General features: G+C 38.3%; 1 protein-coding gene across 2 annotated transcripts in view; it reads right to left on the reverse strand.

Moving 5' to 3' along the window:
• FARS2 (phenylalanyl-tRNA synthetase 2, mitochondrial) overlaps positions 1–27,281 on the reverse strand; it is a 184,718-nt gene extending 157,437 nt beyond the window's left edge. Inside the window, exons 1-3 of one of the 2 annotated variants that reach the window (XM_062499191.1) lie at positions 26,664–27,281; positions 16,234–16,393; positions 9,257–9,388 (exon numbers count right to left, since the gene is read on the reverse strand). In XM_062499191.1, coding sequence (XP_062355175.1) covers positions 9,257–9,388; positions 16,234–16,393; positions 26,664–27,281 — 910 coding nt within the window. Of the gene's footprint in view, positions 1–9,256; positions 9,389–16,233; positions 17,133–26,663 lie in introns of those variants that run through there. The other variant, XM_062499199.1, reaches the window with a different exon arrangement.
• Positions 27,282–27,964: the final 683 nt, after the last annotated feature.

Consider the following 27,964-nt stretch of genomic DNA (forward strand, 5'->3'; position numbering starts at 1 on the left):
TCATTGCAGGGTGAGGACTTGAACAGTTCTAAAACTGCTGCCACCAGTTAGGGTCTTTTTTTTTTAACTTTTTTTTTCTTGATAAAGCAAATATTTTCACCCAGAGACTATAGAACTTGACTAGATTTTCAAATATTCAGCTAAAGTTTTTAAATAAACCCAATGAACTCAAAAGCAAGGAAACAAATAAGTGCTTTCCCCCCCTCCATCTGGCCAAAAAAGAAAATAGGCATAAGATGACTTCCATGATTACCTATTAAACTCCATTTGTTGCTACATACAAAAATTTCCTCGGACTCTGCCGAGGAAATTTTTTCAAAATTATTATTGATGCTCATTTTATAGTCATCAGAATACATTTATGGCATCCATTATGCCTGGGAAAAGAGAGATATTGTTTCTATATCTATTAGTAATCTGTAAAGTTATTTATATGGGGTAAAAGTGTTAAAAAAGGCTGACATTTTTCCCTGATTCACCTCAGCAAATCCTGCCCCAAACCAGCTGGTACACTGCCTGGAACAGGCTATCTCCTCTCTGTAGCTGTGGTGCAGTTGCCTTCCAGCAGCATAGAAGCATCAAACCTGATCTAGATTCTTTCCTTCCCTCTGGAAAAATGTTTATCCATGACAGCATTATGACCTTCAATATCACCTTCTTTTATTCACATGTTGTAGATTTTATCCTCACTACTGCTTGTAGACACTTCCTGTTTATGAATGATGAACAGGAAATAAATCTGGGTATCTGAAGACAAAGCCCAAGCAAAACTGATGCTAAGGTCATCTTTGTAATACAAGCAGAAATGGCACCAGTGGGGCTGACATATACTTCCACAAAGCTAGAGTTTGTAACACCATGCAAGGTTTTTCTGTTAGCAGGCAGTAATGGCAGAGAAGCAGTGGCCCAAACCTGGCTCTTGAGCGGTTCTGTGTCTGATCACATGTGATTCAAACAGTGGTCCCCAGCCAATTCAAACAGATGCTCCCCAGCTCACCCGCGTGGTCAGCAGTGGATCAGTATGCACTGGCACATGGACAGCTGGGCAATCCAATCTTCTCAGACTCGGCCACAATGAGCCATGAGAGGCTGGTGCCACTGGCTCAGCCTAGTCTGCTGCCACATCCAGACTGTCAGCACTAGAAAGCTGCCACTCTCTCTCAACTATGGGTTTTCCCTTCCCTACCCCTTGTCCTCTAAAGACATGAGCCTCACCCATCACTGATAAATGGCATGGAGTTCCAAAGGCTGAACACCCACACACACTGACACTGATTTGCTATTTTCTTTGTATGCCTGCAGAGAAGAGAGGGGGAAGAGATGCATGATCAGCTCCAGCAGGAGACCTGTGTTCACCCATACCTCTCACCAACTACCAACCTCAAAGACAAGAAATCAGGCACAAGAGAAGTACCCTAACTAAAGCTTCCCCCTGCCAGAAATGAGAAATCAAGATCACATCTGCGATCTAGAGAAGAAAAATACTTCCTAAAATGCTTGATCTAATCTCAGCTGAACTGAATCTGTCTCATCTAAGCTTCATGTATCAGAGTCAGAGAGAGTTAGAAACACGCCTATAAAATCTCTTCTCCAGCCTCAGATGGGTAGTCCTGGTAAATGTCCTGGGAACAGCAAAAATGAATATTGCAATGCAACAAAAACACCCAATGGGTATCCCAGCCTGATGAGGAATTATATTAGGCTCATTGAACCAACTCCTGGATGATTAAAAACATCCAGCATTCACCATATAACAGCATAGTAATTCAATAGTATTATTTAGATGTATTTTCATTTGCATAAATAAAGCCAAGAGAAACACCATTTCTGTGCCATAAATTGCCCTTCAAGGTTTCTGAAAGTACCACTTTCTTCTGCTTGGGAACTGCTTAATAAACTATATTCATCATTATTTAGCCTTCTCTTGTGTGTGGTGCTCTAGTCCTCCTACAGGATCCCAAGGAGACAAATCATAGTGAATTACTAAACCTTTAATTTACTTTTGATTAAAAAACTTAAGGGAAGGAAAAGCAATGCATACACATGGGCAAACGGCTTCAAAGGCAACAGAAACTTTGGAAGGTGCAACTGCTTATCTTTATTTCTTTTCTAGATTTCAAATGGACTAAAACAGGCCTCACATATGGTGAAGGGAGCTCTTATTGACCTAATGGAAAGATATGTCAGTCAATCAAATAAACACTCCTGCTGATTTAAAAGTTTGTGTTAGGCTGAGTTAACCCTTTGTCGTATACATTTTTGCGCAGGAGAAAATGAAGCATGAAGACAACATAGTTTCTTAAATTATGAAGGCAAGAAACTTATATTTCAAATAAAAATGCAATCTTGCACCATGAAAGTGAAATTATCCTCTAAATCTACTGACATTACTACTCTTAACACTAAGCCAGAAAAATCATATAAAACCACAAACACAAATGGCCATCCAAGTTTTATAATAACTACTTACTTCCAAGAATCAATCCTATACTTTTTCTTCCACAAGATATCCCAGTAAACAACACATTTCCCAGGAAGAGGCATAATAGAATTGCTATAAAATGGAATACTGTATTTGTTCAATATATACAAACACTACAGACTGGAAGCAAGCTTACATTAATTCTTTTGAAGAATCTCAACTTTAACACAGATAATGAATCTATCAAAGGTAATAAAATCAGAGAAAGCAACGTTTCAAAAATTTTATGTGCTCCTTCTGTATGAAAAACTTGATGAGAAAAAAAACTTTAAAAATAGAGTTGTAAATTAAGTAGAAGACAGCAGGGAAAATATCTTGACAAGGTAAAGGGAAAGGCAGAGGCAGGATTTAACTTTACAACACAACACACACATCAGACATGGTGGTGTAGCCAGAGACATCAGAACAAGAGAAACAAATAACAAATAAAACAATGCACCCTTTGATTGACATGAATGTCACCTCTGTATAACTCATTTTTGTGTTTCGGATTACTTATCAAGGCAAGACTTGGACTTCCTTCCAGTCAGTTCAAAAGAAACCGAAACAAAATCAACACCAAAAAGCAATCTTCATACAAACACATGTAATAAACTCTCTTAAAATTCTTCTTTGAGTAGAAAGGAGTTAGAAGAAATAACTTTTCTATATAAGAGTCATCCGAATTTTAAAATATGTGCTCTTTAGAAACTTAAACCTCCGAAGTCCTAAGAGTCCAGATCTAATCCAGCCAAAATTTAAATCCCAATATACAGCTCAGCTCATGTGTAAATATGTTGTAGTACTCCATAGAAGTAGTGTATCGCTTTGCAGGATTAGGATGCTTAGGGAACCAGCAGTTATGTTTGCAGACAAAAAGGAGGGTGGCACTAATTATTAGTCTGAAGATGCTAAGAAAGTGGCCAATATTTCTGCACTTACTTGCTATAGATGATTCCTTTACAGTCAAGAGATGTGGTAGTCAACTAAGAACAGCTAATTGCCACTCCCCACTCCTCAACTTACATGACTAGGCCTTTATATAAATTATTTAAAAGTCATGTACATGTTTTGCTGGTAGCCACCCAGGAGACTACAATCACAGCTCCTCTCCTCACTCAGACAGGGTGGAACACAACAGATATTCAGGGAAAATCAGGTCCTTTGCCCTATTACTTATGCCCTTATAAACTAGTCAGCACTCAGGCACACACATTTCTGGATGTGCCACATCTGTACATTTGTGGGTATCTGTATGACATCTGAAGAACAGAGAGAAAAAATCAATCACATCTTTCTCTAAAAGCCCACAACTCCACACCAGCTCCATGTTTGAGCAATGCAAAATCCCAATGGCTGCCAGCTCAACAGAAGGTCTCTCATCTTAGCCAGATGTGACAATCAATTTTTTCTGATTTACACTGTATGTCTGTGTGTGTGTGTGTGTGTGTGTATAGAAAACCACACACCAAAATTAAAACAGGCCAAATATGCCTCACTCTCTATTAATTGGTCATCAATTTGTTTTGTCTCATTCTGTATTTATTTGTATACTTATATACACATATGTATGTGCAAAGGTAAATCACTAGGATTGAGGGAGACAAAGGTGACCCAGGAGCTGAGATATAAAGCTTGGATTCAACCTCAGTTTCTTCAGCAGGCAATCCTTGGGAAGTCAGTAAAACTCAGATGCTTCCCATTAATTAATTAATTAATTTCCCGCTAATTTTATTTCATATGAGACACTGTACCTTCATGAGATAGTCATCTTACCTTCAGGTATCTGCCTAAATTGGGATACTCTGCTCCCCCTGCAATTAGACATAGAAAGAGGCCACTGAGAAGATCAATCCAAAAAGCTCCACACATTCAAAAGGAAGCTTCCATCCAACTGGAAGACCTTCATTCTCTTTGAGTGCAAAATGACAGTAGGAAAGCTCACTTTAACCAAGGCAGCTGCACTCTCTGTCTGCAGTGTGCATGTGTGTCAGCCTCTGGTGCACTTCAGTTCCAGCCCACAAGCCAGGAATGATGACACTTCTAACCTCAGAGCCGTCTCATGGGGGGTAAGCACAGGAAGGGCTGGGAGAGTCAAGATCCTACAGTAGTGTGGTTGTGCAGCAGACAGATAGTGACCTAAATTGACCCCTGAGAGATTTGGGATGCAGAGCTGTGAAACTTATGCAGCAGATTTAAATCGCTTCGGGTGCTCCTGTGGAAAGAACCAGTCCATCCAACAGTTTCACCTCATGCTCTTGAGAGGCCCCAGAAGCTCCATACACCAATACTCTGTAACTTTAATTTCACCTTGAAGGGTTTCAGGCATTAAATGCATTCTATTTACCCTTCTACACTACATCCGTACAAACACATACAGCATTAACTATTTCAAGGTCCCCACAGAGAGCTGTTAGCAAAGACAGAACATGGGCTGGCACATGACTGAAGCCACATGCACCATCTGCTCAAACATTTTAATGTAATTTACCAGGCAAGAGCTGGGAAGAGGAAAAAAAAACTATAGATGAAAGAGATTAGATTTCTGCTTGTCGAAAATACCTCCTGCTGCTTGATATATGAATCTAGCTCGCCCATAACTAATATTTCATTTAAGAACATATTAAAAAATTAAAAAAGTCCTGTGCCTGCAAGGCAACATTGACATAATTCTTCTGTTAAACTGCTGTCCATTGAGAACTGTCCAGACTGATAACCCTATTGCCAAAGCCAAAAAGGAGTGGACTAGTTAGGAATGTTTAAGTTCTTACTTCCACTCAAATAGCAATTTTGATGAACTTCAATGAATGAGTAAAGAAAGATAAAGATTTATTTACAGCAGCATTGAAGCCAAACAAGTTCTACATGTTAAGCCTTGTATTTGGCTGAAGGTGGCAGCCCTGGGCCTAGTACTCTTTGAATTTTGGGAAGAACTCCTGATCTGATCTGATCTGATCTGTAACAGGGATTTTACTGATCTGTAAAAGGGATTCCAAATGGCAAAGACTTATACTTCAAGGATCAGGTTTTGTGGCAAACAACCTTCCACCTTTTAAAACAAAAGCAATGATTTGAAGAACTTATGACAAGCTCCTTTTGTCATGTTCAACGGTATTCATGAAGATGCTTAGACAGGGTTAGCAATTTTCCCTCTATCAGAAATATTCACAAAATTAACAAGAAATTAGGACAACTAACTTTGCTATAAATTCAGCTGACATTTCCTCTTCCAAACCTCTACATCATTCCCTACTGCTTTTAAGCTAACAATAAAAAATAAATTCTTTTAAACCCCATAAATAAATAAAATCAGTTTTGTAAGATGGTAAATATTACTGTTAATTTCTGATGTGAAAGGCAGAAAAATCTACATACAGCTGGAAAGTTCTCGCAATTCCTCTTACTGGTACACTAGATACAGCAGCCTCCATGACTCATAACTTTGGGAAATGAGACCTCAACCTGAGCTATCCCCCAAAGCTTAATGTCTGGCTGTGTGCCAGGATGCTTCAACCATCCACTAGCAATCAAAAGTCATCATCTGCAGCAGTCATGATCCCAAAACCTCCTCTTCTTTTTCAACTCAAGGCTCATTAAAGGTCAACACAGCAAAATCAATATTAAGAATTATAAGAAAAGGAAAAAAAGAAGCCTGGAGAAGATGCAGGCAGAAGTCAACAGAGCCAACACATGGACAGGCTCCCACATAGGGAGGGACTGACTGACCAGAACTCTTTGGCTTGGAAAGAAGTCAATGACAAGACCTACAACTGAAATCTAAACAAATACTGAGTGGCTTAAACAAGGAAAAAGAAAGAGAGACTCACTAACTCCTCTTGCATGACAGAAAAGCTCTAACTGTATCTCTAAGTTGTTGGTCAGAACAAGAAAGAAGTGATTCATTATGCAAGTTAGGCAATTTAAAACACTGCAGAGAGTAAAGGTTTACTAGGACTCAAATATTTTTACAAATGCATGGAATAAAATTCTACAATGACTACTGACGGCAAACATACCATTTTCAGCTCAGGAAACAGCTGAAACAGCTGCAGGAGTGTATCAGGGAAGGATCAGTATAACCATGCCTGTTCTACTCACCTGTAGGCACTGGCTTGGGAAGTCATCATGATACAACAATGCCTTGGACTTGAGGTTGGATCTGGTGTGTCACCCTTACATTATTTTATTATATACTTCAGGAGTTAAAAAACATCATGAGAAGTCTTACCAAAAAAAATTACAGAATTACCTTATTTTTGTTATTTGTTTGTGGGTTTGGGTTTGTTTTGGGGTTTTTTTGGGGTGCGAGGGAGAACGTTTAGGATAGGTTATATTGTTACAGTATTTGGCCTATAGTCTCATGGTTTTGAGGTAAACTTTAGTTCAATTTACTTGCTTCTGTCCTCAGCTAACATATTCTGCAACACTGAGCACTGAGAACATTGCCATTGATTTCCATCAGCAAAGGATCACACCCTAACTGCTTCCAATTTCACAGTTACTAAGCAACACTAAGTGATCACAGCCTCTGAGCAAGCAACGTCCTGTATTCAAAGGTTTGAATGCAGAACTCCATAAAGACTTGGAACTTGGGCACCTACCAATGAATACCAGCTTCACAAATCTTAGATTACAAACTCCTGAAGTACAGAAATACGTACCTTAGGTGCTGTTAATTGAAATTAGCTCTACTGAGCCACAAAATTCCCTTGTATACTCATCATGGACCTAAAAATGACAGCACTTTCTAATACACTGCAAGGTTTCTGGATTTTTCCAAGGATTAACCAGAATAAACCCCATTTTCTTTAAACTGAAATTCGTACACAGCACTCCTATTAAAGTTATGTATTCAGGTATAAAGATGAAAAAGAAAGCACACAAAGCCAGGAAGTTAAACACCATCAGCCAGAGTAATGTGTAACATCACCCCTTAACAATGCAGTCCATCTTTGAGTACTGTGTATTTTTTAACGATTACATAAAAACATTGTAATAGGATTTATGTTTTTCTTTTACAATAGTATTGCTGTTAGAAATATTATCACTATTAGAAAATAGTAAATAACACCATATTCTTCAATTTTTTTTTGTTGTTGCAGGAGACTTTCCTGAACGCAAACGACTCTTAAAAAATAATAGCTAAAATTGCTTTAATGAAGATGGTATACTTACATCCTTTACTAAATTATGCTTGCTTATCTACACGCCAAGACAACAGAAGCCTTGCTTGCTGCTAACATGGAAAATCTGAATGGTCCAGAAGACTGGATCCATTACCCAGTGAATGACTAAGGATGAGGCTAGCTGTTCTCCCTTGGAAAATCCTGATCTGGTCTAACACTTAAAAAATGTGAAATTTCAAGGGTGAGAAAGTGCTATAGAAGCCCACGCATGAAAAAGCTGAAGAAAAAAAAAACTAAAAACCCCAAAACTATGCAGTAGAAACCTCTGGTGTTTCATGTACATCTATTCACACACACACAAATGTATACAGTAATTGTTTTGAGACACAGTTTAGCTCTTTTCAAACCCATTAGAGGATCCTAATCATAAGAGTTGAGCAACATAAAAGCTTTTGAAGCAGAAAGCCTGGACATTGGTGCATTGCATCTAATGGAAAAAAATATTACACAGCAGTCTTTCACTTCCGAGACTGATTAGAAGCTGTATTGTATTTACCACACTATGAAGATAATAACCTGAGAGAACATTAGCATAAATCATTAATTCATTGTGGGGAAACTCTGGAAGAGGATATATTTCTAAAAGGAAAATGATCACATTAAAATGCAAGCAAATTTTGAGGAAAACATGCTGTGCCAAGTAAATGGTGCCAAAATTAAGTAATTCATAGTTATCATACTTAGTCTTCAATAGGAACAATTTAGAGCATGTGAAAATACAACAACAGCTTAAAAAAACAATGGGAAAAAATCAACAGTGTTACATTTACGCTGGTTATCTGAAAGCCCACTTTCTGGAATTAAACATAGAGCACATTCCAAAAGGCTCATAGCTACTAAACAGTACTGGAAGACACTGAACAACACAGGACTGAGCACATGTTGACTGCCCTGTGCTTACTAAGAATCACCTATCCTCAGTAAATGAAAAAGCAGGCATGCAAAATTCTACATATAAAAATAAGAAAAATCAACCAATTTCTCCTCTCCTTCTGTAATACTTACATGTCAGTTTTAGAAAGCAAAATGGTCAGGTGACATTGCCCTGCAGTAATTTAAATTAAAATAAATGATGTTGCTTTTAATGCAATTTACAACCTCATAAGCAACCAACCTGAGGAGAAAAGCAACAAAACAAAGGAAAAAAGCTGCCCACCATTTACCCAGCAACCAAACAGCAATCTGAAGGTTATCACATTCCTCTTTCTATGCGTTAGATACAGAGGAGCATTTTGGTATTCCAAATATTAAGGGATGTTATTTGCTATTGATACTTCTAAACAGTTACTAAGAAAACACTGGACGTCTCTTGGGAAAGAAAAAAACACCGCACGCCTTAACTCGCAGGCTCTCTTTTAAAGCTGATACCTGTCTGTCTCCTTACTGCACAAAATAAAAGGCAAGCCTTCTGTTTGTAGGCTTCAGGTCACTTGCTCAGTTGCTACCCTCGAATCACAGCAGGCAAGGGCTGCATTCCACCTGAGGAGCATTTGTGGTGGCTGCCCCACGGAGATGTCTGTGCTCACCAGGGTAGGAGGGGGCATTCCAGGCTGTGAAGCTGGAAGTGTTTGCTAACAGCAATGTCAATGAAGTAAAGGAGTTTCAGTACCTGAGTTAACAAGCTGCTGCTCCATGACCCCGCAGCCCAGAACCTCCATCCACTCTCCTTGGAAGTTGATCTCCATCTCAAAGGAAGGGTGAGTAAATGGGAAGTAGCAATCTACCCATCTGACTTGCAGTCCTGTAGCAGTGTTTAAAAAATAAATAAATATGAAAGGGTGCATGCTTAAAAGGCCATCCCTCCAACCATCTGTAAAACTTGCCCTTCAACTAATGTCATGAATTACAGCAATCCAGAGAAAATAAATAGCAAACAAACTAATTTACAACACTTGGGTGAGGCGATAAATCTTAAAACCTGTAGAAAAAAAATGACCATGTCTTTTCTAATATGAAAAATGCTTTGTGCAATTCAAGCACCCTTTGAAACCAAATCAATCATTTGTCAAACTCTAGCAACCACCTGGCATCGAACAAAAATGAGCCAAGATAATGGGAAAGTCAGTAATTTTGTTATTCTTTGCACCAGGAAATGACTAACTGCTTCTCACAGGAAAAGCTAGCTAAGTCTTTAATTTTTACTTAGTACTTTACAGATCATTTAGGCAAGTAAATTTTTTTTCATCAAAACTTAAGTAAGATACAGAGCTATTCTCTCTATATGTTTAGAAATGAAAATTAAAAATAGATATTACTATACACAAATAGAAATATATTTTCACAGACTTGCACATTATTAAGGTATGCAACACACACACGCAGAGTATTCTGAACCTGGTAGATAAGTGTAAGGGAAAAGCCCCACTTGGTAATTCCCACCATCCTCATCAGCTCAGCACCTCTGCAGATACCACTGTGCAGAGCAAGGGAAGTCTGGCATGCCAGAGCAGTGCAGCCAGAAGAAGGCAAGGTCTTCAGTGCGGCAAAAAGGAGAGTTGTTGTGGAAGCCCTCATTATATTTGATGAGTTTTAGTTCTTCTAATGATTTACAGACACTTTGTTTCACTAAACAATTTTTTTCTAACCATTAGGTGTCAGGAAAGAAGTCTCAGAAACATGAACCATAAAAACTTGAAAGAGAACTGAAATGCAAATTCTATAAACTAAGCTGATGCCTTAACCCCAGATACATCTTCTCTTCAGTTAAGCCAAATGCTAATCAGAGTTAGAATCATTAAGAACCAGGCAGGTCCAGCTTCAAAAACAAGGAGCACTGCAAAGGTAGTGTGGGTAACAGCAACTGGTTAACATTCCTGGTTTGATCTTCAGGTTCTTTTGGGGCTGTTTCCTAAAACTAATGTAAAACATGAAATTACATGATTCACACTAAAAGTTTTTCAAATAAAAATATTTTATGTAGCCTCAAGAATTAGATCGTCATTGATTACATCTGAAACATGAAATGTGGCCAAAGAAACTGAAACAATAAAATATGACAAAGGTGTACATGCATGGCCAAAACATAAAATACCTCCTAATAGTCACAGGGAACTTTTCTAGTCGCTATGAAATTTCAAATGGCAAGGCAGGTTTCAAAACAAACAGACTGGTACTTCTAGATTTTCTCTGCTTTCTTAAAAACCAATCTCAGGAAACTATATGAGTAATGAAAAAGGTTTTTGATAATTGTATATACAGAATTCAGAAAACTGGAAGTATTTGCAATAGTTTAATTCACAACTGTACTGTGACTTACAACAATCACTTTATTGTTTTTTTTTTGTCTGCATGACAATTAAAAAAATACATAGACCAAAAGAGCAGTGTATAAAGTAGTATGGCATGCAGAAAACATATTTTTAATTTCCTGATCTTGGTGTTTTTAATCCTTGGGCTGTGCACATATAAAATATTCTCATTTAGCCTGCAAAATTTGCAACTACAGCAACTGCATTGAATATTCAACTAGCTTGTGTTCAGTAACAACATTCAGATAATGGTTTCTTATTAATCCTCTGATTACTTAAAAAATGAAGCTCTGGGAAAAAAATGATTCCTCAGCTGTTTGTTCTTAATTAAAATAAATTTTAAAAGGTAAAAAAAGAATTTAAAGCTCTTTTTATTTTTGAAATGTCATGCATATTAGTACTTAAGAGGCTTCTGTTTTAAATGCAAATAAGCAAACAAACAACACTGAATAAAACAAAACAAATTCACAATGAAGGAACAATTCTCACCTTCATTCTGTTCTCTAAATTAATAGTTAATCCCACATACCACAATAATTTTATTCATACAGTATCCTGCCCATTTGGGAATACCTCCGTAGTTTATATTCAAGTGTTCTTTCAGACTTTTGGCTCTAGAAGACTTTACTGAAAAACAGAGGGTGCTCAGCCTTTGGCAACATTAACTGCATTTTTATAGCATCACAGAATAAATGGATACATTTATTATTTAGATACAAAATATTGTCTTGTTGCTCAATATATTCCCAAGGAGTAAAGGGCATTGCTTACACTCAGCAAACTAAACCACTAAGGACTTGAAAGGATTATGATGATTAGGCTTCCTGTAGTACTGTATAATTTTCCACATTTGGCCTAGTTTATTTCTTCACATACAGCCTATGAAATACTGGCAAAACTGATCTTTTCCAGAAGTTTTAGGAGGCCAAGAGACACATATCTGTCTTAAAACAGGCACTTAAAAGAGCACAGTGCTGAACCTAATCAAGGCCTGACAACTAGATGCGAACTGTGTAACTTTCCTGTTTCAGATAAATTATTTATCAGACACAAACACACCTCCTCCTTTCAGAGCCTCACAGTGCTCCTGGGAGTCCTTCCAGTGGGTAGAGGTCCATTCAGAATTGTGCTGGGCTGAACACCAGGTTCAAAAACCAAAGCTGCTCTACCACTGCCCTCCTCAAGTGGACCGGGGGTAGAAAATACAATTAAAGGCTCACAGGTCTCAACCATGATAAGGGCAGGAAGAGATCACTCACCAATTACAGTCATGGGCAAAACAGATTTGACTTGGGGAAAGTAATTAAATTTATTACCAATCAAATCAGAGTAGGATAATGGGAAATAAAAAATAAAACTTGAAAACAACTTCCCCCATTCCTCCCTTTTTCCAGGCTCAACTCTACTCCCAGAATCTCTACCTCCTCTTCACCAGCAGTGGGGATGGGGAATAGGGGCTGTGGTCAAGTTCATCCCTCATTTTCTCTGCCACTGTTCCCCTGCTCCAGGGTAAAGTCCTGCCTACTGAAGACAGTCCTTCATTAACTGCACCAGCATAGACTCCCTGACACAGTGCAGTCTTCCAGAAACCTCCTGCTCCAGCATGGGTGTCTCCACATGGCCAGAGGTTCTGCCAGAAGCCTGCTCCAGCACAGGTTTGCAACAGGGTCCCAGCCTTCTTTGGGAATCCACCTCGTCCAGCATGGTGGAGCTCCATGCTTCATGGGCTGTAGGTGGACTTCTGTATCCCCATGTACCTCCATGGCCTGGAGGGGCACAGCTCCTTCACCATGGTCTGTAGCCTGGGCTGCAAGGGAATCTCAGCTCAGGCACCTGGAGCACCTCCTTTCCTTCCTCCTCCACTGACCTTGTGTCTCACCAAAGGTATCTGAAGGGCTGTTTCTCACACATATTCTCCTTCCTCTCCCTGGCTGCAAATTGCGCAGGATTTTTTTTTCTCCCTTTTAAAGTGTGTTATCCCAGAGGTGCTACTACCATCACCGATGGGCTCAGCTTTGGCCAGCAGTGAGTCCATCTTGGAGCTGGCTGGCACTGACTCTGCCAGAAATGGAGCAAATGTCTGGCAGCTGTCTGGCAGCTCCTCAGAAGCCACCCCTGAAGTCCCCCTGCTACCAAAAGCTTGCCATGCAAACCCAACACAGTAACTTATATTTCAGATCACTATGGAAATAATGATTAATTGTTATTTCTGAACACTGAATCTAGGTAAGGAATTGGTTGTAGCCTGCACTCAAAAGTAATGGTGTTATAAGATATTAAGCTAAACAACTGCTAGCCTAATTGAGTCTCATAATGAAAAAGGCTTGACCAAAGGCTCTGAAAATGAAAGAAAAAAAGAACAAACCAAACACATTAAAGCAGCCTCTTGCTACACTACAGCACAGAAGCAACAAAGCCTGAGACCCAGATGGTCTTCACTGACCAGAAATTCCCTTTGTTGCTGTGAGGATTACTTTTAGAGATGAGGATATGGAAGAAAAAGGAGAGGGGTGCAGGGAGGGTGCTGGGAATCACAGAAGGTATTGAACTGTGGCCTCTTGAGGTGTGCATTGCTTTGTAAGTACTCTGCACTTCATTGTTTCAGATAATTCATCATACTTGCAGGAGACAGGAGCTGGCTGCCCATATAAACCTGCATTAGCTCACATTTTTCAGAAGTTATTAGCCAGATTATTATGTCCTTGATAAATTACTGGTTTTTTTTAACTTGTTACACTTATAGATCTCCATCCACTCAAAGGAGGTATCCATACAACAGAATTAAGAAGGAGATTAAGCAGAACATGTTTGATTTTAAATATATCCAGTGGTCAGAAGCAGCTGTGGCAAAGCCACTACATTACTCACTCTCCTGCCTTCCCTTACCAGTGCCTAGGAACTGGGTAGATAAATACAGGACAGCAGTGAATTTTGAGCCATTTCATGTAAAGCAACAAATCACAGAATCAGCACATGGTCATTATTTTCTATTTGCTGAAGATTGCTTCTGAATCTCACAAGGTGTAGAAATCTTTTGGTAAACTACAGAGGGGTTAGAGAAAGCCATAGTTGAGAACGACTGGATAACTTTATGAGGAAATCTTGGACAGCCTTGTTACTAGGTAACTAAAACGAGAACTAAGACTACCTACACTGGCAGAACTACATGGGGAGATGGAAGTGTAACTTAAATTAATGGATTTTAAGTGTGCACCTTATGGAGGTAACAGAGGAAAACTAATGACGATGTCTAGGTGTAGTATTTGAAATAGCTTCCTGACAGAAAAATGGAAGAAACTGCAAGACAGTTACTTGTGGAATGCAAAATCAGGAGTATCCAGAAAATGCCATAAAAAGAACTATTTTACATTGTCAAGTTTTTAAGACAACTGATTGGATGCTCTAGAACTTTCTTCCTCCTCTAATATATGTCATTCCTTTGCTTGTAGGCAAATCCAGAAAGACATAAAAAGACAAACTTTTGTAATAAGGGTAAGTGCAATCAGATTCTCTGAAGTCTTCGACCTTCCTCAGGACAACACAGTGATTTTTAAGCAACTTTGTTTTGTCAACACTGAATTGTCCAAATAGCGTGGTAGGAATCAGGTAGAGCCCAACTGACCCATTAAATATTATGACAACTAACCTAGAACAATGAAAAAAAAAAAAGAAAAAAGGGCAAGTCAGTGATATGACCTTCCTACAGAGATCCTGCAGAGATCCTCAATCTAACATCAACCTGAGCTAGCGAATTCCCAGAGAAGCACTGCAGAAACACAGCTTACAAATCCAGGACTTCAGGTACAAGCTCGTTTACGCAAAACTAACATTCACAGCAGACTTAAAATCCAAACAATCTGCCTATAAAAAACACTGTACGACAATGCAACATTTCAGTCACTTACTGCAGCTGCAGTCATGCTGTCCTGCCAGAAAAGATGTGCAACCTCACTACAATATTCCACTAACAGCACAGGTTGTAAAGAATACAACTGATGTCAAGTAGAAAGGAATGAAATTTTTGCTTTTAACAGAGCACAGGGCCTTATGAGACGCCCACATATAGGAAAAGCATAGAAATTTTCCGAGAGCAACACGTTTAAACATATTTTAAATTTTAAGTTAAAATTTATAGGAGTCAAGACACAAAAGTAATCAAGAGTATTCTATAAAATAAAGGGTAAAATGCTAGTTAAAAGATGACAGTTATCAAAAGGCAAATTTATTTATGTGTGCCGTAAGACAGCTGCAGTGCACTGATCTTACATACCTTGTACCTGACGTGAACTTTGAATACTTTGAATTCCAGTATTTGCATGAATGGGGCAACGGGGGAAATACACATATATACACACACATACATATCTATAATTAAATTTAATTCAATAACTATATTTTGTGTTTATATTCCAGGAAAAATACTAGGGGTGTATAGAAATAGAAAATCCCAACAGTAAGCAGGTGGCCTCTACTTTTAGTTTGCATATTTAAAATATTTTATGAATATATTTTAATGTCATTTTAGCTACTGTGTGGACTGTGCAAGAACTAGTAATAGCCAACATGCTGAGTCTTAAAGTGCAGCATCTGTCAACAGTTATCTCACTGCAGTCAGAGATACCACTAATAACTCCAAGAAATTGCTCACTTTAAACATCCTCATCATCTGAGGTTGATCTAAATGTATCATTTTTACTGTTACTCACTTTCTTTCCAATTTTGTATGTTTCAAAAGGTCACTGTTAAGTAAAATACATCTACAAGAAGCTCTGGGCTGAGGAATTTGAAACTTTTTGTCCAGGTGGAATAGAACAACAACTGGCAAAAGTTCTGCATGCTATAAATCAACTTTAGAAATCCAGAAAAATATTCAAGCACTAATATATAGAAATTGGTATCATTATCAATCCACTCTTGGAACCACTGCTCTAAGTGCAGTAAATATCTTTAAAGACCTTAGAAAGTAGGCAAGATACCTCATGCATTCTAATACCATTCAGTATTTCCTCAACAGAAAAATGAATCAGCTCAGAAGAGCTGCGTCCCTGCCAAGAAATAGCATTAATGTAGCAATTTTGACTCAGGGCCTTTATAAATTCAGTTCCTGAAACTGAAAGCAGGTATTTCTGAGGAGAGAATACTTCATTCATATACACATTCTTTACCCTTCTTCATTCCACCGTAAGTACCAAAAAACAATTACTGTTCAGCTTGATGTGAATTCAGCAAATATGTTCTGCTTACGGTGCTTTGTGTGCACATATAGTGGAGCAGCACATGGACACAAGCACCCCTTCCCTACCAGAAGCAATCTGGGGAAAAAGGTGGAAGAACTTACCGTCACCAAAGATGTGAGTCATGAGCTTTGTGAGCACTTGCTTCAGGTTGAACTCCACCAGCCTCACTGCCTCCATGGTGTGACACTCCTGCTTGTGTGCAGTGCGATGGCCCTGCTCAAACAGCTGTAAACCTTCACCATCTTTAATGCTGGAGAACAGCTAGAACAAAACCACAAAAAAAACCCCGTGTTTTGCATCAGTGATCTCCTGAATGAAAATAAAGAATGAAGTTTCATTGATTTAAGTGGGAATCTTACCTGCTAAGTCGGCACTGTGAAAAACAAAGACTGACTTTATACAAATTCTGCTCATTAAATGCAGAGATGAATCATCGTAAGAACAAAAATACTCACATAATTAAATCTGGTTTATTTCTGTATTATATCGTCAAATAATATGATTAGCTATAGGAAAATAATAATTTACAAAATAAGCATCTCTCTGATTCAGTTACTTTGAGAATTATCATGCAGAACAAAGTACTCCGTACAGTGTATGTAAATTACACCCCAAAAACTACAAAACACAATGAACACAATGGCATTTTTCAGAACTTCAACTCTTTCAGTGCTTGAATGATGTAAAAGAAATACCAAAACAATAAAAAAGAAACAAAAACAAAAAACAAAAACACAAAACAAAACAAAACCAAAATCAACCAACCAAAAAAAAAGAAACCAACTCCCAAAAAACCCAAAGCAAGCAAACAACCAAACCAACCCCAAACAAACATACAAAACAAACAAACGAACACAAAAAAAAACCAAACCAAGAGACAAAAAAATACCCCGAAAACAATCCCTGGCAGTTTAATGAGACTTAAGCTGCTTACAGTTGATCCATCCTGAGTACAGTTCATATTCATTTAAGGACTACCATTTTCCTGCATATTCCCCCACACAGCATCGCTTCTGTGAACAGGAATTTCATCTGTGGGGCATTTAAGGATTCATGATCTCATCTGGGGTTTTCCAGATAAGTTGCGAAGCACAGGGACAGCTGTTTTGGGATGTGGCAGACTTGCTCTTCATTCAGACACTGCTCCCCACCACATCTGCTGCAAGTTGAAGATTTCTGTTTTCTGCATATCCCCATATGTTTCTGGCCAGGTGATCCTGGCCAGATACATAGCAGCAAATCTGTATCGTCTCAGAGAGACCAATAAAACACATCCATTAAACAACACTGTTGGAGGCTTTGTGTCTTGGGAAGACAAGCAGGTGGTTTTACATTCTAAAGAGTATTTTTCTTGGAAATCCTTACAGCTGTAAAAAACCCCCAGATCCCAGACCCCAGACCCAGACCCCCAGGTAAAGTCTGCAGGGTAGGGAGAGCCAGTTGTGAAAGTGTTTCTAGTGCCCTTTCCTACCCCTCCTCTTCTACCTTCCTCTAGTCAGTCAAGCACACACAGAGGGAAAAAACATGCACTGAGATTTTCTTCCCATTAAGCCTCCCAGCATAAATAGCTCTCACTCAGGAGATGCCATGAATAGTGTGTAACCTTAACAACTCATGGATGCCCACAGAAGTTGTTTTAACTGCAGTTTGATGCCTTCAGAGCACTAAATGGTCTAAAAAGTTCAAGTGAATCTCTGGTAGTCCACAAAATGCTAGATACAATTAATTAGGACTGGTTTCTTGAACATTTCCTATAGACACATTGAATGAAGTGCCTGAGTTTAGACAGCAGGCAAACTAGCACCACAGTGGATTGAAGGAATTAAAAAAAAAAAAAAAAAGAAAAAAAATCCAGTAACATTTAACTTTTTATTGCTAGCCACAGGGATATTGCTGGCAGATCGAGAAAACACTTCTCTGGTTAATCTCCTTGGTGTGCTGCAGAAAATACTAAATTAAAAAGGGAAAGTATAAATACCAAATAAAATTATTCTCCACCACTCTAAGAAAAATGCCTTTCCTAACCAAAACACAGAAGCTTGACAAACATAGTATCACACTCTTAAATAACAGATTCTTTATTCAAGTGCTCATCTGAAAGACTGAACCCCCTTCTTCTTACTGACATTATTCCTACCTTGACTGGAGCACACAGATAATACCCACTCTACAATTAATTTGCTGTCAGCAAGGCAGATCAGTCATCCAGCACGTGGTTTTGAAAGCTGAGGGAATTCAGAGAGGCCAGCGTTAGCCTAGGGAGGATAATTGTCTTAGGCTCACTGGGTGGTCACTGGAGAGACACAGGCTCCCTCAGAGAGGAACACAGAGTGGCTAAATTAGGTTCCTACCCTATACAGGTAGCTATTTTTTCTATTGACTGATTGACTCACTCACTCACTAAGCCAGAAACTCCCTTCAGGCAACAGAGATGTTACCTCTTTGGACCAGAATACACTGTATTTACACATTAAAAGGTACCTTTGTTATTTTACCTATCAGCAGTATTTTAGGACACTAAACTTTCTTCCTCCTTTTCCCCTTCAGTTCTCCCTTCAGCTTAAGACTGGCTCCTCAGACCACTGCAAAGAAGAAGACAGTCTGGACACCAGCCTATAAAACATAGCATACATATCAACAAGTACAAAGAAATACTTTTCCTCACTGTTGTTTCTGTAATGTTGATATCACAATTACAGTCTTAAGCAAAATTCTATTTCAGTGGTTTATATCAGATGTGGAAACAAAATATATGCAAGAACCATTAAAACCTCTGAATCATAATCCAGCCCTGTCATCTGCCTGAGCCCTAATCCTGCCAAACCAGTCATATACACTATCTCCTTCTCCAAACCAGGACAAGGGTCCATGCAGCAGCACACCAAGCCAGGCTGGGAGGTGGGTCCAGATGGGCAGTAACCCAGGAGAAGGGAAGAAACTGCGAGATGTGAAAATGGTCAAGTTCACCTCAGTAACCAAATACCAGCATACTGGCAGCACCAAGAGATGAACATACATGGAACAAGGCTGGGTCAGTTTGGGCACAGGTGTGACTCTGGTCCAATTCAGACAGGCTCTGAACAAACAGCCGTAGGGAAGTCCCTGAAATAGGCAAGACAACAGCCCCCCTTACAGCACCAAGTCACCAAGAGGCACTTTGGTATTCTCCACAGAGGCTCCATCAGCTGCAGATAGGATTACACCAAGAAAAAAAGATATACCTTACAATTGTATTAATATTTATTCCAGACCTTCCATTCACTGACATTGCTATGTCAATACGAGCAGCTTTAAACCGATACACCAATTTCACTATTACAACGACTGAACTGTGCTAAGTACATGTCCTGGATTAGAAACACTTCAACATTTCTGTATACATAAAGCCAGGAAAGTCAAAGCTTGAATAAAATGAAGAATCACCTACAGCCGCTCCTTTTTGATGTCAATTTTTATCAAGCACATATCTGAGCAAATGGAGAAAAAAATACCTAACGTCTTGCATAAAACACTGACACATCCAAGACGACATTTTCATGTACATTCATTCCTTCAGTGCAAGCTAAAACAGCATGTACTATCTTATTGTATTGAATATGATCAGTCACTACTACAAGCAGGTAAGAAATTTCCTGTAGCCATATATCGAGTACCTACCTGTCTGTCTAGTGTAAGAACAAGAGATTTTTCTTTGAGTGAAGGTGTGCAGAACATTGACTATTGTATCACCATGAAGAAGTAAAAAAATAATTAATACTTACCAGGATTTATCAGCATATTTGACTGATGTTGCATTACAAAGGAGAAGGCAGAAAGGAACTGAAGTGACCTAACCATGTGGCATGAAATTTACTCACAGTTTAGCTCATAATAAAAATAAATTAAAATTTGATAACATGTAATGGCAAGAAGACATATAGTTTTAACTGGACAAGTACAAATGGTGCTATGGTCCTTCAAATGCACATTCCAGTATTTCTCAGCCTGGCATGAAAGGCAGAAGTCACATTTGTGATTTAAACAAAGACCCCAACATTGCCTCAGTCACTTGACAGACTTTTTAGTTTTACATCCCTTCATTATCCATGCATTTAGTATTCAAAATTAAGTGCCTCTTTGCAGGATGGCATTCACAGTAGGTTTTAGAGAGATCTGTAACTATATCCTGTCTTTCCACAATGCAGTTGTGTATTCCTCCTGCCACTCATGCATACACCAGTGATTAAGATAATGAATAAATCATGCTCATGTTCTTACACTCACGGGCAAAACAGCATTTAAGATTATCTCTGTATGAGGATCTGCACGTGACTACACCCAACCTTGCCACACCAAATACATTTTGTCTCACTGGCCCTCATAAATATCTCTAAAAATGAACCAACAGCTGCACTCTGAATTCACTTACGAACAGCAAACCCTTCCCACACATTTTAAATGTGCTGTGGAACTGAGGATTCAACCAAAGGATCAGGAATGATGAAGATGACACCACCGATAGATGGCTCAAAGAGAAAACCTCATTTCAATCTCAGTCAGGCTCCAAGGTGCAACCATACACCCTGATGCAGACAGCTTCAGGTACCAAAGAGATATATAGCCCATGATCCACATGACAGAAGGCTCTTCATTCCATATCAATAAGGATTTTGGGGGGCAGAAAATGGCAAAAATTACTTCAACCGACAAGCTTGAATGTAGTCACCTTAACTTCTACATCCTTCCATTCCAGGTCTCCAATTACAGCAAAGAAAGGTAACCTCCATTGTTTTTTGAGCATGGAGGGCTGGTTTCCTTGGGTTTTTTTAACCTAATAAAAGTGTTTCTGTAAGATAGGGGGAAACAATAAAGATGTTTTCAAACCAGAAAGAAAAAGTTAACACTGCTACACAGATACCTGATATAATGAGTCATCTATGACAGACTTCTGTTCCTGTAGCAATAGAAATTCCTTTTCTTTTAAGTACCTTAGATTTCCCAAATACACTTGTAGACACTTTGCTTTTTTTTTTTCCCTGCACAATTTAAATATTGCATGGAATAGATTTAACTGTTTTATTCTGAAAAGCTTTGGTTGGTTGGTTGTTTTTTTTTAGGTGGGCAATAAAAAGTCAGATGATATCTGAAAACATAAGAAGACTTTGCAGTAACAGATGCACCATCAGTTTTCAAACTTTCTAGACCATGGATCACTATGAAAATCTAACAGACATTCTGATGCCCTTCACTGTCAAATTTTTGACTAAAAATAACAAAGAATGCAATCTGGATCCTTGAATCAGAGAAGATCTATTCATTACAGTGTGATTTATACACCATAACTGGGAAAATACTGAATAATACAATGTTCACAACTTGAATCAGTACCAGAAAAAGTGAAATCAGTTCTACTAAAACTAGCCAGGCTCTTCATTGCAACCACTCAGCTCAACTGCAGCTTCAGGAAAAAATTCACCTCAGAACATTCTAGCAAAGTAATGCTGCTGCTCTTTTTTTTTACCAATGTTAGCATGAAAACACATAATCACAGGATGATTATACACAGGTGCTTTTATTGAAGAGCTCTGGGAGTCAGGGTACAAACCCAAATCTGACTCCACCATAGATTTAAGATGAACATGTTTTTATGCCCTTTTCATTATATAACTATATATTAATTATTAAATCCATATTGTTCTATTGTATACATTGATCTTATCCAAGCATGAATTCTTGTAATTTTCATCAGGTCCCCCAAACACCTTTTCTCATGATTCTTATTACAATTAAACAATAACTATATTCAACTACCAAACAATCGTATCATTTATCACATGATGATTACACAGGTGCAGTTTCACCTGATCTAATTCATTCCCAGCACCTAGTTCCCATTCCCAGGGCATAGTTCCCATTCCCAGGCCTACCAGACCCAACTTTTCTTACCATCCCCTGAATCTATACGATTCGCATGATTTTAGAAATAGTTTAACCCTATGCTATCACCAAGGTGGATCTACTTCAAGTGGCTCTGCTCCTGTGCCACCCTTGCCGCTCCCTGTGGGAAGGAGGGCTGTCTCTCAGGTTCCTTGGTACCAATGCTGCACTCACAACCCTATCCATATGTTCTAGAGGGCCATGAAGGGTACCTTTCCTTGGTCATTTAAGCCTTTAAAAATATTTATTCCTTGGTGCCCAGCTAAACACTGCTATTATGACTCCCACTCAAACTCACAAGCACTCTCAGACATACTGTAAAAGCTCCAAATCACTCCATAAAATAGGTTGATCCCTGGAACACTATAAATTGATTTAAATTCCTTTACATATAAGGATTTAGAAAAAGAGACTGAAGACAGAAAGGGGATTTTCTTTGATACAATGTCAGAGCAGAAGCACAGCATCCAAAGCTGCAGTAACATAGAATTTTGGATAAGTTACACCTAAAGACACGAGTTTTCCAAAGGGAAACCCAGAATGGCACTTGATTTAAAAAAAAAAAAAAAAAACAAAAAAAACCCACTAAACTGCTGGTGAGTGGTCAACTGGGAGTTCACATCACCCCAAACCACAAGGAAAAGGATAAAAGCAACATATTTGTCTTTTTAACAATACACCAGGAATATTCCCAAGGTACACAAGTATGGGAAGATGAGGAAAGGAGTATGCATTTAGATGAAAAAGAGAAAAATCTACTAATCATCTATTACCTAGAACAAGAGTCTTTACATTTCAGGATATAAACACTAGAAGCTACAATGCTGACTTTTTAAAAAAAAATTATAAATAGTGCTTTGGAGGAGCAACCCTTTATTTATAACTAGAATATTTACCCTTTTTCCATTGCATCCTAACAAAAATGTTTCCATTTCCACCATAAGCATCTCAGTGGAAATAAAGATGTATCCCTACTACTTCTAGCACAAAGAAGCCTGATGAGAGCATAATTTTTCCATCTAAACAATCTTGTATTGGCCTCCACTGGAACGAGGTTACTAAATTAGAGGAGCAATTCCTATGTTTCAGCATCTGTTCCCCTTAAAATTTATGTATAATTCAGTACAGACTATAAGACACTGTATGAAGTCTCCTTCAAATGTGTGAACATTTTTTGTTATCAACTGAAAGCTGTTCATAGAGTGCCATTGGGTTTATATTGGCTCCCTCTTCTGGCTGACATGCACCAAGTGCAATTCAGTTGATATTTTTTTTCTCTTTTCCCTAAGTTATGGAATTTCACCAAAGGCAATGGTATAGCACAGAAATAATTTCTCGTATAATCCACCCATGAAAACTGGCCAGTTCAAATCTGACTACAGCAGCATCAAAATTGCCAATCCAAAGCACTAACCAAAAGAAAAAAAAGCCATACACCATAGAAGGAAAAAAAGATTCAAACACCAATTAGAAGGAAAGCAAGAACATTGAAGGAAGTGAATATAAAAGGATATCATTTGGGGATACTGTTTAAGAAGAACAGTCCATTTTATGTTTAGAATTTGGAAGCAGATTTGGGAAGCTCTTTTTGATTCTGGTTTTAACCATTTATATTAGTCAATTTCTAACTGTTCTACACATTACATTCAGATAATAATCACCTAAGATACTTTTAAATATATTAAAAACATGTCTAAATGTATTTTCAGATGTTCTTTGATAGCAGTCCAAGGACGCTTTTTTAAAGTCTACGAGAAATTTAAGCACAAATTATTCTAACCTTTGCCAAAGACTTAATTTTAGAATTTCTTCAGTATTTACACTCATTCAAAGCTGCAAAAATGAATCAGTTACCTGCCCATCTTTGAATTATAGATTATTTCTCTCTTTAAAAAGTAATCAATCAACCATCACAAAATAACATATGGCCAAAAAAGCAAATAGCTCACAAATACCTCTGAATAAATACTGTAAAAATCCCAAACTTGCCTTGTTTTTCCAGATCTTACTTCAACTTACTGATTTCAACTTTGACATTAAGAATTACACTGAGGGTTTCCATCACAAGGTAGGAGTTTTAACCTAGTCATGACTACTAAATTTGTTATTTGTAAATGTGACACACTTTTGTAAATCTCCTACATCATTTGTATCCTACCTAAAATTTCAGCTAAGGATAGCCAAGGACCTTTCCCCCACACCTCCTAAACTGAGATCAAACATCAAATTCCTCTAAGTTCAAGCTCTTATAAAATCACTCCAGGCTTTTGTCTATCTTCTCCCTTCTTCTTAGATCTGCGGTGACTTACACTGAGACGACAGTGGATGATAAATGTAAAAACCAAAAGAACAAATTAGAGCAGTAAACTGACAACAGCATTTAAAATTACTATATTGGCCATAACATGAAATGTACCCAGGGCTTGTAGCTAAGAGCTAACAGTTTTGCACTTGGTTCAAAAGATTCTGATCCTTGGTACTTGTGCAAACTTCCTCTCACCAGAGACTGTAGCCTGACTAGGAATGAAAAGTCTGAGACAAGGGTAACAGGCCCTGATAGTCACACATTTCTGCTCAGTGGGTTACAGCTTAAACCTGAGTATAAATAAATGAATATCAGAGTGTTTCTCTCATGTAGCATTACCTCTATTTAGTCTTTGTTCCACTCAGACAGTTCCTTCTGGAATTATTTAAATGTGGATTATGCTGAACAGGCAACCAGAATACAAAACACAGAAACAGTCCCCGGTGAAATTTCAGAATTACACATTCATTTTTTTCCACAAGGCTCTTGTGATTATGACTATAAAAAGGGGTATATATTGAAACACAAACTGAATCAAAAAAGAATGCATCAGATCATGCTCAGGTTTATAATTTTTGTATGTTGCCCAATAAACAACACTTTACACATTGTACACACACCACTATTCTTTCTTCATCAGTATAGAAAGCTCGCCAATAACATCTCCATCATCTACTTGGGGAAAAGAAAGAAGATAAAGGAAAATAAACTCCAGTGCAATGAATTAGTTTGTTAAACATTGTATATTTCTAGATAGAACATATCAGTAAAAACACTTCTGTAACTGTTTCCAGTTACTAAAATTATATTATTCCTATTATTAAATGTGCAGAGTAGAAATGAACAGTATATCATTACAACCAAGATTTCTTAAGGGGTATATTCATTAACAAGTAGTTCAATGATTAGATCAATCACACCCAAGGTTGCATAAATTCCATCCTGCAAGAATGTTGATGTTTTAATTTTGTGGCAAGTAAAATATTTTTATCTGAATGACTGCACTTCTACTCAAATTAAAAAAAAAAAAAAAAGTTGTGATGAACAAAAATGGTTAAGAAATGGTATTTTCTTAAGGTAGTATTGTATACAATATACCCTGATTGTATTCGTAAATAGGCCTACGGGGAAAGAACAGCAAACGAACGAGGCTGGGTAAGTCTGCAATATTTCCATTTTGTGGTTACCAAAGAAGGAGCTGCAGGCTGGACTCAAAACCACTCAGCTCTCAGGACACCTGCAGAGGCAGGTATGTGCTCACAGTGGAACAAGCAGCGGCCACACGGGGTGGGAACGTGCAGTGCAGGCAGCAGAAGCCACTTCCATCACGGAGAAAAGCAGTGCTCTATGATTACCTTGGTTTTCCCTCAGGCATCCAAAGGCATCAGGCTTCTCTGCCAAGCTCCTGTCACCCGTTGGCAAGCACATTAAGAACAGTCTACATCTCAGTATTATTAGAATAAGCTAGTTTTACTTATAGAACTGTGAATTTGGCAGTATTGCTACAAGCATACACAAATTATACAAATCAATTACTATTTGGAAAACAAACTGGCTGATATTTACCACTGATCAATGATGCAGCAGAGTACTTAATGACACAAGGCATTTGCAGAACATGCAAGCTGTGCCAACAAAACATATAAACTTAAGAGTCTTGGACATCAACCTAGAGCTCTTCAGGTGATGCCTCTGGACTCTGATGAGTTTGTTGTGTATGCACCACACACACATAACTGTTGGCTGCAACAGACTAATCGTTCAATGCAGCTTTCAGAGGAGATGAAGAATGGGACAATTCTCTAGAAAATTACATTAATTTACAGAAGGTTGGCACTATTAAAAGAAAGACTACAGTGAAAACTGTACTTTGGAAGTAGCTGTAGCAACTCACATCCAATGAGTCCTTCAAGAATTACTTTGATACAGTTTTTGGTAAAGTGACCTCACCAGAAGAGCTGTGACAGAAATAGAATTGAGTTGTGCAGATCATTAACTGAACAAGTTGTTTCATTTCAGATTGTTTCACTTTGCTAGTTTTCAATAATATTGACTTTCCATTTTTTCACATTTTCCTAGGGAATTTTATAGTTGTTTTCAAATTCAACACTTTCCAGCTCCATTTTTCCCAAATTAAAAATACTGCTGTATGATAAATCCCTTGATCTTTATCCATGTGCAGCACAACACTGTTGCTGTAACATGCTTACATGCACAAACCTTGTTTATGTGGATGACGTTTGCTTGCTGCAAACACAAGACCAAGCAACTTAGCCAAAATGTCTTTCATGCCAACTAGAGCATTCATACCTCATGGCAGGAGAAGAGGCGCACTCCCTCCATCTGATGGAAGACTGGGTAGTGGGTGTTATCAATCGTGTCACGGCGGTAGACATCTCCCACTGCCAGGAAGGCGTCCAGGCCAGAGTGTATCAAGTCCCACTGATGAGCTGATGTATGAGCTCTTAGCATGTGGTCACGATTCAAGTAATAGTTATCCTCTTTCCTTCTGCTGGCATGGTTTTGTGGAATAAGTAAACTGTCAAAATTCTGCTGGACAGTAACCACCGGAGAAAGACCATCATACACAGAGAAGAGCGGAGTCCCACGGCGACCTAGATAATGTTTGTAGAAGTGCTCCTTCACCTGCTCCTTGATTAGCCATAAAGGATGGTGTTTTCTGTTGTGCAAGTTCTTCCCCACCTTGGAAAGAATCTTCTCTGTGACATTGCTGTAGTCATCTTGAGGGTAAGATTTACCAAGCAGTTCCACAGTATTTGTGCAGGGCACGCTGACGGCAAAATCTGAAGGTACAGACTTGGATGAAGAATGCCTTGAACGGGTGGGAATTTCTCTTACCTTTACTTTTGGTGATAAAGCTGCTTTAGAATACTTAGCTACTCTCATGAATTTCCAGAGCATTGCCATTGTAAACCTTTTTATGATCTAAAGAAAGAAAAGGAATTAAAATATTTTAGTTAGGAACAGCAATGTTGCTGCAGGAATTGCTATTATCTTACGAATAGATAAATCCAAATGTCTGCTTGATTAATATGACAAAGTTCCCATTACAAACCACTCTTTTGACTTCAGAGGATGGAAAATATTCTTGTGGTCAAATTTCAGCTAGGATATTTTATTCAGTTATCAGGCTTCTGCATGACTGCACCAGTATTAATGACTCTAGACCTAGCCTGAACCCTATCCAGATGATGCTCTTTAAAGATGAATAAACACCAGGCGTTCTTTGAAACAATATTTTTCGTCCAATTAAAACATGCAGCAGTAACCTAATATTACTTAAGAGAAACTCGGAAACTTAACAGTGCCCTTCAGCAGTCAGAACTCACTTATAATAAGCAATTAACTTATTGCTGTATCATCTCCCCCATTAGCAGAAGCTGCAGAACATGTTCCACATCTGCCTGATGCATGTGGCAAGTACTATGCAATCATCACTAATTCTTATTCAATGCCAGACAAAAGCAATTTAACCTTTCAAACTACTGAACCACTGTGAAAAAACAGATGGCCAGACAAGTCATATATTTATATATAAACAGCTTATTAAACTCACATATGAGTACTATACAAGATTCACAATTCACAAA

The sequence above is a fragment of the Cinclus cinclus genome, chromosome 1 (genome assembly GCF_963662255.1).
Source record: "Cinclus cinclus chromosome 1, bCinCin1.1, whole genome shotgun sequence".
NCBI classification, from domain to species: domain Eukaryota; kingdom Metazoa; phylum Chordata; class Aves; order Passeriformes; family Cinclidae; genus Cinclus; species Cinclus cinclus.